General features: G+C 22.7%; 2 protein-coding genes across 12 annotated transcripts in view; one reads left to right on the top strand and one right to left on the bottom strand.

The window, feature by feature from the left end:
* Positions 1 to 14,972, bottom strand: part of LOC122508215 (histone deacetylase 4) — a 153,617-nt gene that overhangs the window by 17,009 nt on the left and 121,636 nt on the right. For all 11 annotated transcript variants that reach the window (XM_043621423.1, XM_043621424.1, XM_043621433.1 and 8 more), the window contains one exon: positions 10,191 to 10,342. In XM_043621423.1, the coding sequence (XP_043477358.1) occupies positions 10,191 to 10,342 (152 nt within the window). The remainder of the gene's footprint in view (positions 1 to 10,190; positions 10,343 to 14,972) is intronic.
* On the top strand, positions 566 to 3,906 carry LOC122508223 (E3 ubiquitin-protein ligase RNF170). Its single transcript, XM_043621444.1, has 5 exons — positions 566 to 713; positions 840 to 1,087; positions 1,461 to 1,659; positions 1,974 to 2,186; positions 3,751 to 3,906. The coding sequence occupies exons 2-4, from the start codon at positions 855 to 857 to the stop codon at positions 2,184 to 2,186; spliced, it is 645 nt and encodes a 214-aa protein (XP_043477379.1). The 5' UTR covers positions 566 to 713; positions 840 to 854; the 3' UTR covers positions 3,751 to 3,906.

Here is a 14,972-nt window from a genome sequence, read left to right on the forward strand (position 1 = left end):
GCCCAAAATAGTAATAATACATAATAGTAAAATAAAAATTGCAATAATAATAAAAATAATGTAAATTTTAGTGTAAAATTGATAATTTACGAAATGAAGAAACAAAAAAAATGGTATTTATTAAAATAAAAGACGAAAATTAGCATTTTATTAATCGCATTCAAAGTGAATAGTGAGGAATTTCTTCTTCGTGTCACGAGGGAATATATAACTTTTAGTTGCACCTGCAACTTTAATAAATTCGCCATGCTTGCAATACATTAGCATGGTCCACATATCGTGACCGAGTCGACAATTTCAAGCATGTTTTTCTACCCCCCACACCCCCTCTCTTGCTGTGTTCATTTTTTATTCATTTATATAGAGACTCCATTTTCCAAATAGGCCAAAAAGTCACCAAATTTAAGAATAAATAAATAAATAAAATAAATAAATTAATTAAATAAATTTAAAAAGAAAATAGGTCTAAAAGGTACAAAATGTAAAATACATAAAAAACAAAATAAAACAAATGAAAACCACAATTTTTTATTTTCAACAAAAAAAAAAACAAAAATGGCTACCAGTCACGTTGTCAAAAACTTATATCAAGCGGTAAAAAATTTATACATTTTCGAAAGTTAAAAATCAATATTGAAAACAAATAATAACTGCTTAAAAAATCTGGGAAATTTTTTTTAATTATAGAACAAAAACGGTGATTCGGCAAACTTGTGAGTATAATAATAATAGTGAATGTTGTCTCGAGAAAAGAAAAAGAAAAAGGAAATAATTATTTGAAATGCAATAAAAAGATAGAAAAAAATGGAATTATTATTTATTAATTAATCATTATACAGAGTTACGAACGATCAATGAACCTGTCTGATTATTCCGGTGGAAATACACTAATTACGATGATATCACAAGGCGAAATTCCATTAGTTTGGAAGGGATACGCGACAAAAATGTCAGTTATTGCCTTTGCACTGGGCACATATTTTTTTATTTTTCGTAATCGCGAATTTCATTCATTGCGAAATTTTCTTCGAAAATCCAAAAAAATACAAACAAAAAAGAATGAATACCCACAGGAGAAGAAATTAAGGTACGAATTTTTAATAAATTAAATATTATTTTAATCGCTTAATTTTAATTAGTAAAAAGTTGTCCACTAATTTTAATTAGTAAAAAGTTGTCCACTAATTTTAATTAGTAAAAAGTTGTCCACTAATTTAAATCAATAAAAGTTTTCACTTATTTACAGTATGTAAAATTTTACTATTCCACCTTAGAAGTTACAAATTTGTTTACTAATTTATTTACCTGCTATTTTAGTGGAAAATTACTAATTAGTAGAATCTTTTACTAATTTAAATTAGTGCACTTCCTTGGTAGTAATTTTGAAAAATATCTAAGAAGAAAAATTTCATTCGAACGTAAATGGTTTTTTAACGAAAAAATTGAAAAAAAAATTCTAGCAAGAAATCAAAGATTTATAATGGAGAATTATGTCCGATATGTTTGAATGGTCCACAGTGTGGTGTAAGGGCATATTGTGGTCATTTATTGTGCGCTGCGTGTTTGGAAAGTTATTGTGAGGCCAGGGATGTTTCAACCCCACCTCCATGTCCTCTTTGTAGGGCACCCTTGGACTCAGTGACCTTGGCTTGCGAGCAGGTTAGTCCTGTCTTATCGATCCCAAATTCTAACCCAACTTTAGAAAATTACAAAAAAACAATTGCCTCTACAAAAAATTTCATTTCATTAATTTATTTATATTTAATGTTTACCTGAAATCATAATTAAACTCGAAAATGCATTAAATTTTCCCTTTAATTAATTAACGTCAAAATAGAAACAAAATATTGATTTAAAAGACTAAAAATTACAAATTACTAATTACAAATTACAATTTTTCTATAAAATTTATTAGAAATTATATATTTTGTCTAAAATTTTTGAAAAATAAAAATATGGGTAACTTTTTTCAGCAAGAATCAACACTTTCATTAACGGAATACACGAAAGTTGAGATAAGTCCAACGGAGAAGACGCTCGCCTGGATTCGCGAGTACAATCGACATCGGGGCAAAATTATTCAAAAGAATTCCAAATATTCGAAAACATTTATAAAACGATTCATTCTTTGCATTACTTTTCTCATTCTTTTTACGATTATAACTATAATCGAAAGCAGAATTTAGGTTTGTATTTCCATTTTTATTAAATGCTATTAGTATTATTTAAAATTTTTTCTATTTTTAATTTCATTTTTAAATTTCAGCACTATTTTTTTATTTAAAAATTCACTCTATAAATTTTCTTCGCTTTATTAAAACAATTGGTTTTCTTTAACAATATTAGAAAAAAGAATAGAATAATAATTTAATATAATAAATAATAATAATAAAATAACTAGTTTAATAAATTAGTAAATATTAAATTAATTAATAAATATTATTATATTAATAACAATCAAATCTCAGACAATTATCAGACTATTATTAATTTTCAATTATCAAGATTACAGGACAAAAAATCCAAACCAAGAAATCTTGACCAAAAAATCCAAGAAAAGAAGTCCAAAGTACAAAAAATCCGAAATAAATAAAAACGTCCAAAATAAATAATGAAACATGTGAAAAAGCCACGTTTTTACTTTTTACGCTATAAAATCGGAATTTAAAATGTTGATATTAAAATCGCAGGATTTTAATTATTTACGTAAATAATAAAATTCAATAATTTTCATAAAAAAAAAATTTTTCACAAAAATTCAATTATTTTTATAAAAAAAAATTCTTCACAGAAATTAAATTATTTTCATAAATAAAAAAATTTCCAGAAAATTTTCAGCAATTTTGATAAAATTCTTTTAAAAAAATTCAACGATCTTTTTTAAATATAACTCCAATTAAATAACTCGATTAATTAAAATATTTTCAGATAAATTTAAAGTGGTTTAGGTACATACATTCGATTCAAAGCCATCGAAATGAACAACTCAAAAAAAAGAAAAATTTCATTCAAGGCAGCCATTTAAATTTTTATATCTCAATTTTTTTCATTGGATTTTTAATTTCTTTGGACTTTTTGACCAGGGCAAAAAATTCAAAAAATAAATCCAAAGTGAAACTATTTTTTTTTTTTTTTACTTTTTTGAATTTCATTTACTTATTTTAATTAACGTTAAAAAAATAAATACAACTATTAACAAAAAATAATTTATATTTTATGAATTTTTAACTATCGTAATTTGATAACAGTCCGATAATTGACTGAAATTTGATTGTTATTAATTATTTGACAAATAGAGGACGATAATTGATTGATTAGACAATAATTGACAATTGAGAGACAATATTGCCTGACAATGATAATTAGCTCCAGAAAAACGTTTTATTTAAATCAAATATAGTTTTATTTAAGTTAAATAATAATATTTGTCACAGTGACTACTAAATTTTTTATTTGTTTTTAAAAAATTATTTAGGAAAAATAAAATTTTTACTTGAACTAAATAAAATTTATTTTACAAATAATTTACTAGACTCTGAGACAATTATATATTTTTTCTGGGCATTATTAGAATAGTTACAAATAATATTCATATTATTATTAGAGTACTTAATAATAACAATCATAATAATAATATGATAATAATACTAATATCTAATAACCTAATAATGATAATAATAATAATATGAATATTACTATTTTTAGAATAATTATCAATGCTATTAACATTATTATTATTCTTATTTATAGATAACGTTCCTAGATTCGTGACACGTGTTTGATATAAAAATCATAATTGGAACGCTTTGGATTTCGAATAAAAACAAGAATAAAAAAAGAGACAAAATTTTAATTAAAAAAAAAAGAAAGAAAGCAACAGTCGAAAATATCGACAGAAATACTTTAAAAAATAGTAAATGTCCTATTTTGTAATTAAAAAAAAGAACAATGTGAATAAAGTGAATAATTTTTTTAAAAAAGTAAAATGAAAATTTTTTAAAAATTTCTATTTCTTAAAAAAAATTTTTTAATTCTCAAATATAATTTTTCCGACATGTATTGATTTGATAGATTAAAAATTTTTTCAATGAATAAACAATGATGTGTTGACACTATATTGTGTATTAATAGTATATAAAATTCCACGTGTGTTCTTTTATAATTATATGAAAAATATCTTCCCGGATACCAAAACGACTCATGAATTTTTACGATTATAAATTTTGTTGATTTTCAACTGTTATGATAATTTTCTTTCATATTATCCGCGAGTGTGAAAAATCAAAATTAACACTTGAATTGAAGAAAAAGAAGAATTGATGACGAAATGAATTATTACAATTTCTATGTATTATAATCGAAAATAAATTCAATTCGTTTCGTGGAAAAATTTTTTTCTTTACCGAATTTCATTTAACATTTATTCTTTATTGATTGAGATTAATTAAATAATAGGTATTGATAGTAATTATTATTAATAGTACAAGATGAAAATTGAATAAATTTAGATTGGTAAACAATTTACAACATTTATAAAAAAGAGGAACTAAATTTGAATTGAAAATTGATGGAAAAATTAATAATTGATAGAGGGAGATATATCTTGATTAACGATAGAAGTGAAATGCGTGACATATGAAGTAGGAATATAAATAGATGACCTAGATATATTGTCATGCTTATCAGTGGAATAGCAATATACTTTAGGTGCATGTTATGACGGTCACCGATTGAAAGCAATTACGTGCATGCCACTATGACAATGAACTAAAAAACAGTTTCAAGAATTCGCCAATTCACAAACAATGAACTCGTCGGTCAATTTTTCACTTTCTGCTTTTGCGCCCAAATTTTTTTTCAATTCCATTTTTTATTTGAATGCCCTTCTTAAAATTACCATTTGTCGTAATTTTTTTTAAGAATATCAAATTATGATATCAAAGACATTTATTTAGATTGCGTTTTTATTTATCTATTTATAATTATTTTTTGTATTTTTATTCACTTAAATTCAATTCAATTAAATGGTATTTGAAATTTTGAACCAATAATTTCAGTATTCGAAGCAAATATAAATTGAAGCATTTAATTTACTCAAATAAAATTTATTTGATTCAAGTAAATATTTAATTGATAATAGTCAAGTAATCGATTATTTGATTTAAATAATTTTTTTTTCAGTGTAATAATGAAAACAATAAATTAAATAATAAATTAAATAATAAATTAATAAAAAAAATACTAAAAAAAATAATAACTTAATAAATTAATGCCAAATGGCATTAAACTATGTACTTATAATAAATAATAAATACAAACAATAGCCTTTATTAATAATCGTTGTATTCCGGTAATCTGTTCGCAGTTTGAAGTTAGTTGTTGTTTGCTTTTTTGTTTCCTAACTTTTTTAATATAATTTTTCTTTTCAAATAATTTCCATTTTTAAAATTAATTTATTGAAAATCATCGAATTGTTGCAAAGAATTTGATAATAATAGAATTTCTTCGAAGAATTTTATTATTTAGGAAAATAATTGAATTCTCGAGAAAAAATATATTACAATTTTTGATAATTCTAATTAAATTCTTTTTGAAGAATTTCTTTGAAATTTTTTTTAAAAATAATGGAGTTTCTTTAAAAATTTTAATTAAAAATCTTAAAAATAATGGAATTTTATGAACAATTATCTTTTAAGCTTATAAAATAATCGTGTTTGTTTATAATTGAAATGAAACATTTAATTATTAAATTTTATTAAAATTTTTGAAAAATTTTATAACGAATTAATAAGATAAAAACTTAATTCTTTCGTGAAAATTTTTTGAAAATAATGGAATTTTTGCAAAGAATTTTATTATTTATAAATATAATTAAATTGTTTCCAAAGATTTATTAAAAGTTTAAAAAATAATTGAATTTTTGCAAGAATTTTACTATTTATAAATATAATTGAATTTTTTCGAAGAATTTATTAAAATTTTATAAAAATAATTGAATCCTTTGAAATGTTTTATAACGAATTAAGAAAAAAAATTTAATTCTTTCGTGAAATTATTTTAAATATAATTGAATTTTTGCAAAAAATTTTACTATTTATAAAGAAAAATTAAATTGTTTGGAACTAGGTATTTATAAAGATTTTAGAAAATAATTGAATTTTTTTGAAATATTTGATATCGAATGAAGAAAAAAATTAAATTCTTTCGTGAATTTTTTTCGAAAATAATTGAATTTTTGCAAGGATTTTATATTGAATAAAGAAAAAATTGAATTCTTTAGTAAAATTTTTTTTGAAAATAATTGAATTTTTGCAAAAATTTTACTAAAAAAAAATAATTGAATTGTTGCGAAGGATTTATTAAAATTTTTGAAATTATTAAACAAGTATAATTAATTAGTAAATTAGTTAATAATTAATTGATTTTTTTAAAAATTTGAGTCTGAAATTATTCAAAAATTCATATTTGAAAATAAAAAATTTTCTAATTTGCATAAATTCCGCTTTGATTCAATTATTTAACATTCAACCGATCGATTTGATTTATATCGGACATTAGTAATAGAAAATTTTAATTTAATCAATATTCAGATGATAATTTTTTTACTAATTGCATTTCTTAAATATACTATTTTAATTGCGCGCAAAGATTTTTTTTCAATTGGTTTAAATATTTGTTTTCAATAAATTAATTGAGAGTTTTTCGAATAACAACTCTACGAAAAAAAATTTTTGCCTTTCAATATAATTTATTGTAATTGATTAATAAATAATAATTTTCAGTAATAATATTAATAATAATAACAACTATATAAATTATTATTATAATTCTTTACTCAATTTATCTGCAATATAGGGTCAAACTTAATTACTGTTTATTAATTATTAATCCATTGACAGGGTGTCTACTGAAAATATGACTTAAAATTCCAGGACATTTTCAGGACATTCCAGGTCAGATTTCTTATTTTTCCAGGACATTTATATGTGTTGCCAAATTTTTTGTTTGCCTTATAAACTATGAACTTGCCAAGAATTCTAATACAAACCCTTCAATATTTTCTATTTTTGACAATAATTTCTTTTTAAATAACTTTTAAATAACTTCGCATAAATTCAATTCTGTTCAAAAATTTTTTAAAATTCTTGTCAAATATCAATTATTTTTATAAATAATAAGACTCTTCTCCAAAATTCAATTATTTTCAAAAAATTTAATAAAATTCTTGGCAAAATTTCAATTATTTTTAAAAAATTTTCCTCATTTCAATTATTTTTGATATCTATTTTAATAAACTTTTCCAAAACAATTCTATTATTTAAACAAAATTTTAATAAAAATTTAACAGGAATTCAATTACTTACCAATTTCTTTTATAAATTTCTTCACATCAATTCAATTATTTTTAATTTTTTAATAAAGTTTCTCGAAAGAATTCAAATATATAAAGAAAATCAAAAAAAATAGTCTGAGAAATTCAATTATTTCGAAAAATTTAAATGAAATTCTTTTAATAATTGTGTTATTTAAAAAAAATGTTGACAAAATTCTTTGCAAGATTTAGTTCATTAAATTGCAATTTTAATAAAATTTTCCTATACAATTCAATTGTTTTCAATACATTTCTTCTTAAGAATTCATTATTTTCACAAATAATACATTTTTTATGGAAATTCAATTATTTAAAAGAATTTGAATAAAGTTCTTCGCTAGAAATCAATTATTTTCTTTTTTGACAATTCAATTATTTTGAAAACTTTTGATAAATGTTTTATAAATTTGAAAAATTATAATAAAATCGGTCATAGAATACAATTATATTCGTAAAATACAACATTTTTTCTAGAAATACAATTATTGTCCAAAATGTTTGTAAAACTCTTCGAAACAATTCAATTATTTTCGTAAAAAATAAAATTATTCTAAGCAATTCAATAATTTAAGAAATCCTAATAAAATTCTTCCTAAGAATTCAATTTTCTAAAAATAAACATTTTCACAGGAATTCAATTATTAAAAAAAATTTTTTTTTCAATTCTTTGTCAGATCTCAATTATTTTCAATTTCTTTATTGAAATTTCTAAATGGAATTTAATTAATTTTAAAAAGTTTTAAAAAATTGTGCAAAAATTCAATTATTTAAAAAAATTTGAATAAAATTATCGGGAAATTTTCTAATAAAAATTTATTAAAAAATGAATTTCACTTAAAATTTTAAATTATAATTGAATATTAAAAGCATTATAACGTGGATTTTTAGAAATAATTGAATTTTGAAAAGGGTTAAAATTAAAATCTTTGAAAATTTGAATTTTTAGTTACAATATTCTTATGAAATAAAATAATGATTTTATTACTTTCTCATCTTAAATTTTTTCATGTCTTATTATAGTATTCTCGTAAGTAATTGAATTTGAGAATCTTAATTTCTATAGAAAAATAATAATGATTAAATATTTATTTAAAAATGAAGTTATTAATGTTCTTGAGGGTCAGGGAAGAAATGAAAATTTTGTCTGGAAATCAGGGAAAAGTCAGGGAAAAACAAAAATAAAATTTGATGGCAACCCTGTGTAATATTATTTCATATTACGATTAAAATAATTTAAATTAACCTACTTGAACAAAAATATTTATTTTATTATAAAAAGAGTTAAAAATCAATATTTTAGATACCAGTTTCTTTAATCAAATGACAAATTAAAATTATTTTTTGATGGGTCAAAAAATTATTTTTTTAATGTAGGAAATTATTTGCTGATGAAGAATTTTAATTAAGGAAGATTTCGACTATATCAGCAATTAGTGACATCTATTAGAAGTCAATTGAACTCTTTGGTTTAGAGTCAGGTGTTATTCTTAAGATAATTATTCCGATATGGTTGTCGGTAAATAATTATATTTTTTGAATTTTAATTTTTGATCTGAAAAAATAAGCTGCGTGAACGACTGCACTGTGCATCTGTGAGGACTCGAACCCCAGTTAATAGCTGCCTTTCGCGGGACTAACGCCTACCAATGCACCATGCCAACACAGCCTGGACGTTCACGTTTCTTATAATCTCAGATCAAGCCCATACACTAGTCGAAGAGCTGTATAGTTAATGTAGGAAATTATTTGCTGATGAAGAATTTTAATTAAGGAAGATTTCGACTATATCAGCAATTAGTGACATCTATTAGAAGTCAATTGAACTCTTTGGTTTAGAGTCTTAAGAATAACACCTGACTCTAAACCAAAGAGTTCAATTGACTTCTAATAGATGTCACTAATTGCTGATATAGTCGAAATCTTCCTTAATTAAAATTCTTCATCAGCAAATAATTTCCTACATTAACTATACAGCTCTTCGACTAGTGTATGGGCTTGATCTGAGATTATAAGAAACGTGAACGTCCAGGCTGTGTTGGCATGGTGCATTGGTAGGCGTTAGTCCCGCGAAAGGCAGCTATTAACTGGGGTTCGAGTCCTCACAGATGCACAGTGCAGTCGTTCACGCAGCTTATTTTTTCAGATCAAAAATTAAAATTCAAAAAATATAATTATTTACCGACAACCATATCGGAATAATTATCTTAAGAATAACACCTGACTCTAAACCAAAGAGTTCAATTGACTTCTAATAGATGTCACTAATTGCTGATATAGTCGAAATCTTCCTTAATTAATTATTTTTTTAAATTTGAGTAAGATTTTTAAATTATTGAATATTGAAAAGCAAAATATGGAAAATTCAAGGACAAAAGTTCAAAATCCAGGACATTTAAGGACATTTCAGGACATTTTTTCAAATTCCAGGACATTTCCAGGAATTCAAGGACTTCAAGGACCAGTAGACACCCTGATTGAGTAAGTTCATTGATAAATGACGAATGGCATATAATTAAAGGAACTTATTAATTTATTATAAAGTTACAAATTATAAGTTATGAAATTATATTATTATTTTAACATTAAAATGGAGCAACTTTTTAATCTATCAATAGGATTAAAATAATCTACCGAAAGATTATTTTGTCAAAATTTAATATTTTTTTATGTTAATTTAATTTAAATAATAAATAATTTCATGTAAATGTAATAAATGAAAGTAAATTTTTCGTACTTATATTAATTATTATAATTATGGAATTAAAAAAAAAAAAAAAAAAAAAAATAGTAATAAAATGTGTAAAACTTTGTACATTACCTCCAGAATTTTGTGTTGCAATGCTCGCTCATGCAAACTGGCCTCCGAGCTTGACGTGTGATACGTGCTCGACGTGAGGGTGGCAGTTGCACCACCTGCACCCAAGTCACGTGGCCGGGAAATCGGTGAACCCGGTGTATCTCGTGCCATGTCTACAAAAATGTAAAACATTTCCGATAAACACAATTGCTTTTTCAAAGAATGTCCAAAATATTGTCTCGTTTTTGTCTGTTCATACGGCCTAAATGCACTCTTATGCTTAGAAATCTTCATTTTTCTCCTCTCAATTTTTTTTATTTTCAAAGATATTTTTTTTTTATTTTCAAGAAACACTTTTCAAAATGGAAAAAAAAATTCACCAAACACTCTTTTTGTCTTTTTACTCTTTCCACTGTTTTTTTCCAACTATTTTTCAAACAATTTCTCAAACTTAATTTTTATTTCTTAATTTTCATTTCTCAGCATTCCTTTGGTGCGTGTATTTAACGATCAGTAATATTTTCACTTACACAATTAATGGCAATCTTATTTTTCACCCCATGAAATCGGACAAAATGAAATTTCAAATTACAATGCATTTTTTCTTTTTTCTTTGAATAATTTTATTTTTTTTACTATATTGATGTATATAATTGTCTAAATTTTTTTTTCTCTCTATACAGTCAAGAGATTATGGCATCTGTTGAGCAAACATGTTAAGAAATTGAAAAATCTCGTCCCACGGTTCTTCGAAAAATTGTAAAAAAGAAAAAGAAAAAAAAAGGATGTTGCCCAGTTGTCACGACTAAATATAGATCACACTGGTTTCAATTTAAAAGCGGCATGACGCGTGAAAAACTGGTCTAACGAGGGAAGAACATATCTACTTGCGCGACTAAAGCGAATCACTATACTTATATATATATACAAAAAGGGGAAAAAGTCTGTCGAGATAAGACGAGCGTTATAACAGCACGAGCGTAAAGTCGCTACTGATCGGAGGAAGCAATTGATTATTCTTTGTAAATAAATTCTTGGAAGGAGTGATGAAGCTGATAAAGTGGGGACGAATCAACGTAATTGGGCGGAGAGAACAACTTTTCGCATAAATAATACAAAAAAAAATGAATTTTTTATACACTTCATAAACAAAATAATTTCACTAATTTTCAAATTGATATTATGTTGAGTTCAAAAGTCATTTTTCACAAAAATTTATTTTCCCAAAGTTTTACTGAACGTTCCGTTAAGAAAAACTTTGGGAAAATAAATTTTGGTGAAAAATGACTTTGAACAAATGAAAGATAAATTTTTTTCTACAATATTTTTAAAAATTACTATATACTATATTATATTACTATACAGCACACAAAATAATTTTTCTATGTCCCTAAAGTTCTGAACGTTCAACTGAACTAATTTTTTTCTCACTTTTGAGAAAAACATTCATTTGAACGTTTAAAATATTAGAAATAAATTAAAAATATTATTTTTAACAATAATAATAAAAATATTATTAATATTAATAAATAATAATTAATAAATTCATAAATTTGGAAACATTCAAAAATTTCACTCAATTTCTTAATTTTTACAATATTATTAATTCCCAAAAAAAATTGAATGCCAATTTATTTTTCATAGTGCCTAATCAAGTTTTTTTTTATAAAATAATTAAAAATTCTATTTTTACACATCCATGAATCTTTTCTCAATTATAGAGAAAAATAAAAATAAACAAAAGCAAATAGACCAATTTTTTAAATTAGTATTATCTGAATTTTAAATTTAATACTTTTTCCTAGAACAATAAAAAAAGCAAAAAAAAAAAAAAAAAAAACCAAGCTTCGTGGAATAAATAAAAAAAAATACATACACGTGAATTGATAAAAAAGAGTGTAAAAATAGAAATGATTAAATCTGGTTAATTTCATTTATTGGCGTTCTGATTAAATTTTCTGTGTTAAACAATCGAGAGAATTTAGATGTCCTCAATTTTGTGATTAAATCTTAAACTAAATATAAAAATTGATGTGTATAAAATTTAAATTTACCTGCTTCTAAAATTAATGAATATCATATTTATTTATATCCGTCAATTTAGTGCGGATAAGTAAAGTAAATGGAAATTAAATGTAAAATAATGTTAATGTACATGGAAATTTAAAATAAATTCTGAGAAAAAATTGATTATAGAAAAAGTAAAAAAAAAATTAATAAAAGGGCAAGACTCGTTAATATTGAAAATAAATAAAGAAAATAAAAAAAAAAAAAAACAATTAATAAATGGCCGAGTTCCGTTTATTTTTATAATAAATAATAAATAAATAAAATAAATAAATAGAATAAATAAAGTAGATAAAAATAAATAAAAAGAATTAATAAAAGGGCAAGTCCCGTTTATATCGAAAATAAATAAAAGTAAATAAAATGAATAAGTAGAAATAAATAATAACAATTATCTAAAAAATACTAATTACTAAAAATACTATTTAGATACTAATTTAAATGAATACTAATTTAGAACCTAATTAAGATGTATTATTTTAATTGAACAATTAGAAAAAATAAAAATAAACAGTAAATAGTCCAAAGTATGAAATTCGTCATTAAATGGAGTTTTGATGTAATAAATTTCATAACAACAAGAAACAACGTTTTTGATTATGAATTTGACGTAATACTGCGACAGGAAAATCAATTTCGAAATTATAATAAGATTACAAATCTGCATTATATGTGACATAATCGTAAATGCAAAATTTCATACATTCTTTGTATGACTTCGATCATTTTAATCGACAAATATAAATACACAGAAATTAAATAATATATCTATTTGGAGTATACATTTGAAAAACGATGACATAATTTTCAAAAACTTGAAAAAAATATTATATAAAACATCTATATATATATATATACAAAAGCTACAATCAATATTGTTAGATAATTCAAAACAAAGTCGTAATTTTTTCATTTAGACATATTCTGCGCGCAATGCATAAAAGGCACAAAAAAAATCTCTATCTTTTATAATTGATTATAAATTTTTATCTATTTTGTGAGTAAAATAAACGTTTTCCTCGTTATATTAATACAGGTTCTTTTGCTAAATATGGAGAAAAAAATAATAAAATTTTATTTTTTCAATATTAAAAATAGTAAAAAAAATAATAATTTTAGTTAGAAGGATTTTTCGTCATAAAGACACAATTAAAGTTACTTAAAAAAATACAGAAAAAATTAAGAATTAAAATAAAGAGACGAATATAGAAATGAAGGAAAATTCATGTCTTTTTATCAATGGACTATTTTTCAGAATTATGTCACTCGTACTATAAATGAACATTTAATTTTAGAGCTTCATTAAATAGTTAATAAATAATTTTGCCCTCATTGTTTAAATAAGGAAAGTGGCGTGAATATTTAAAACAAAAATCTAGATTCACTCTTTCAAAAATAGGAATATACATAGGTATATATTCTTATGTACTAATAAAAATATCCAAGTCTGAAAAAAAAACATTTAAAAATAAGAATTTCCCTATATTTGACAAATTGGGAAATTTTGTAATGGATTTTTTCCTAAAAAATAGTAAACAAAAAAAATAATAATTAATAAACGAAAATAATTATTAAATTTAATGAAATTAAAGAAACGAAGTTATTCTTTATTATCTAAAATTAAAATTATATTTATACATATTAATAGAAATAATTTCAAAGAAATGGAAACAGAAAAATATTATCGCTCAAATCAACTATATATATATATATTAATCAGCACTCGTTCACGTGAACTTGAATGATTGAAATTTTCAGCTGTATGTATATATATTATATAAAACTTTTCACACGAGGAAGAAAAAAAATTTTGTAATGTAAAAAAACAACTTTTTAAATATTTTAAAAATACAAAAAAAATGAAAAAATAAAAAAGATAAATAAACATATTTAGTACTGAATTAGTGAAGAGACAAAAGAAAAAATTTTTGTTTAGATGAAATAATATGTAAATCACGGCCAACATATGTGTGAGAAGCATGTAATATGTCAGTGTCATGAACATCCTACGTACTTGTGCAAGTACTCGTTTTGTATGTCTGTTGAATTTACGTAAATTTGCACATATATGCACATTTCCTTGTCTTTCTATTTTTAGCAAAAGATATCGCTCGTGCCTTATCGAATCCTTACGTTTACACGATCGTTTGCCAGATTAAATGATTTTCAAGGTCAATTCCCCCCCCCCCCATCCCCTCTTCAAAATAACCTTATTATTTATTCATAATTTATTCATAAAAAAAAGGAGGAAAAATTGAAAAACAATTCTACGTTTTGACAGTCACTTTTAGATTAAAATTTTTTTTTTTCGTGAAAAATAACAAATGTAAATTAAAACCGAATATTCACAAATAGAAACACAAAAACAGAAATTACAGAATTCTTAACAATACAGTGTTTTTAATATTTTTTTATTTTAATATTAATAGTTTTATTATTTTATTAATTGTAGTAGTAAATATTACATTTTTATTTTCAAATTTTTAATTGTTGTTTGTTGAATAATTTCATATTTAAAATTTTCAAACAAACGCTTATTAACTAATTAGCTAATTAATTATTATTCATTATTTTTGAAATTTTAATGGAATTCTTCGCTAGAATTCAATTATTTAAAAAAATTTTATTATAAAACTCGGAATAATTTAATTACTTTCAAAAATTTTAATAAAATTATTCTCAAGAATTCAATTATTTTTAGAATGTTAATACATTTTTTCGTAAAAAATCAATTCA

The sequence above is a fragment of the Leptopilina heterotoma genome, unplaced genomic scaffold (assembly GCF_015476425.1).
Source record: "Leptopilina heterotoma isolate Lh14 unplaced genomic scaffold, ASM1547642v1 Lhet_53, whole genome shotgun sequence".
In the NCBI taxonomy this organism is placed as follows: Eukaryota; Metazoa; Arthropoda; class Insecta; order Hymenoptera; family Figitidae; genus Leptopilina; species Leptopilina heterotoma.

Coding starts and splice junctions, on each gene's coding strand:
- LOC122508223 (XM_043621444.1), top strand. CDS start 855: ATGAACCTGTCTGATTATTCCGGTGGAAATACACTAATTACGATGATA. Junction 1,088..1,460: donor CCACAGGAGAAGAAATTAAG/GTACGAATTTTT, acceptor AAAAAATTCTAG/CAAGAAATCAAAGATTTATA. Junction 1,660..1,973: donor TGACCTTGGCTTGCGAGCAG/GTTAGTCCTGTC, acceptor AACTTTTTTCAG/CAAGAATCAACACTTTCATT.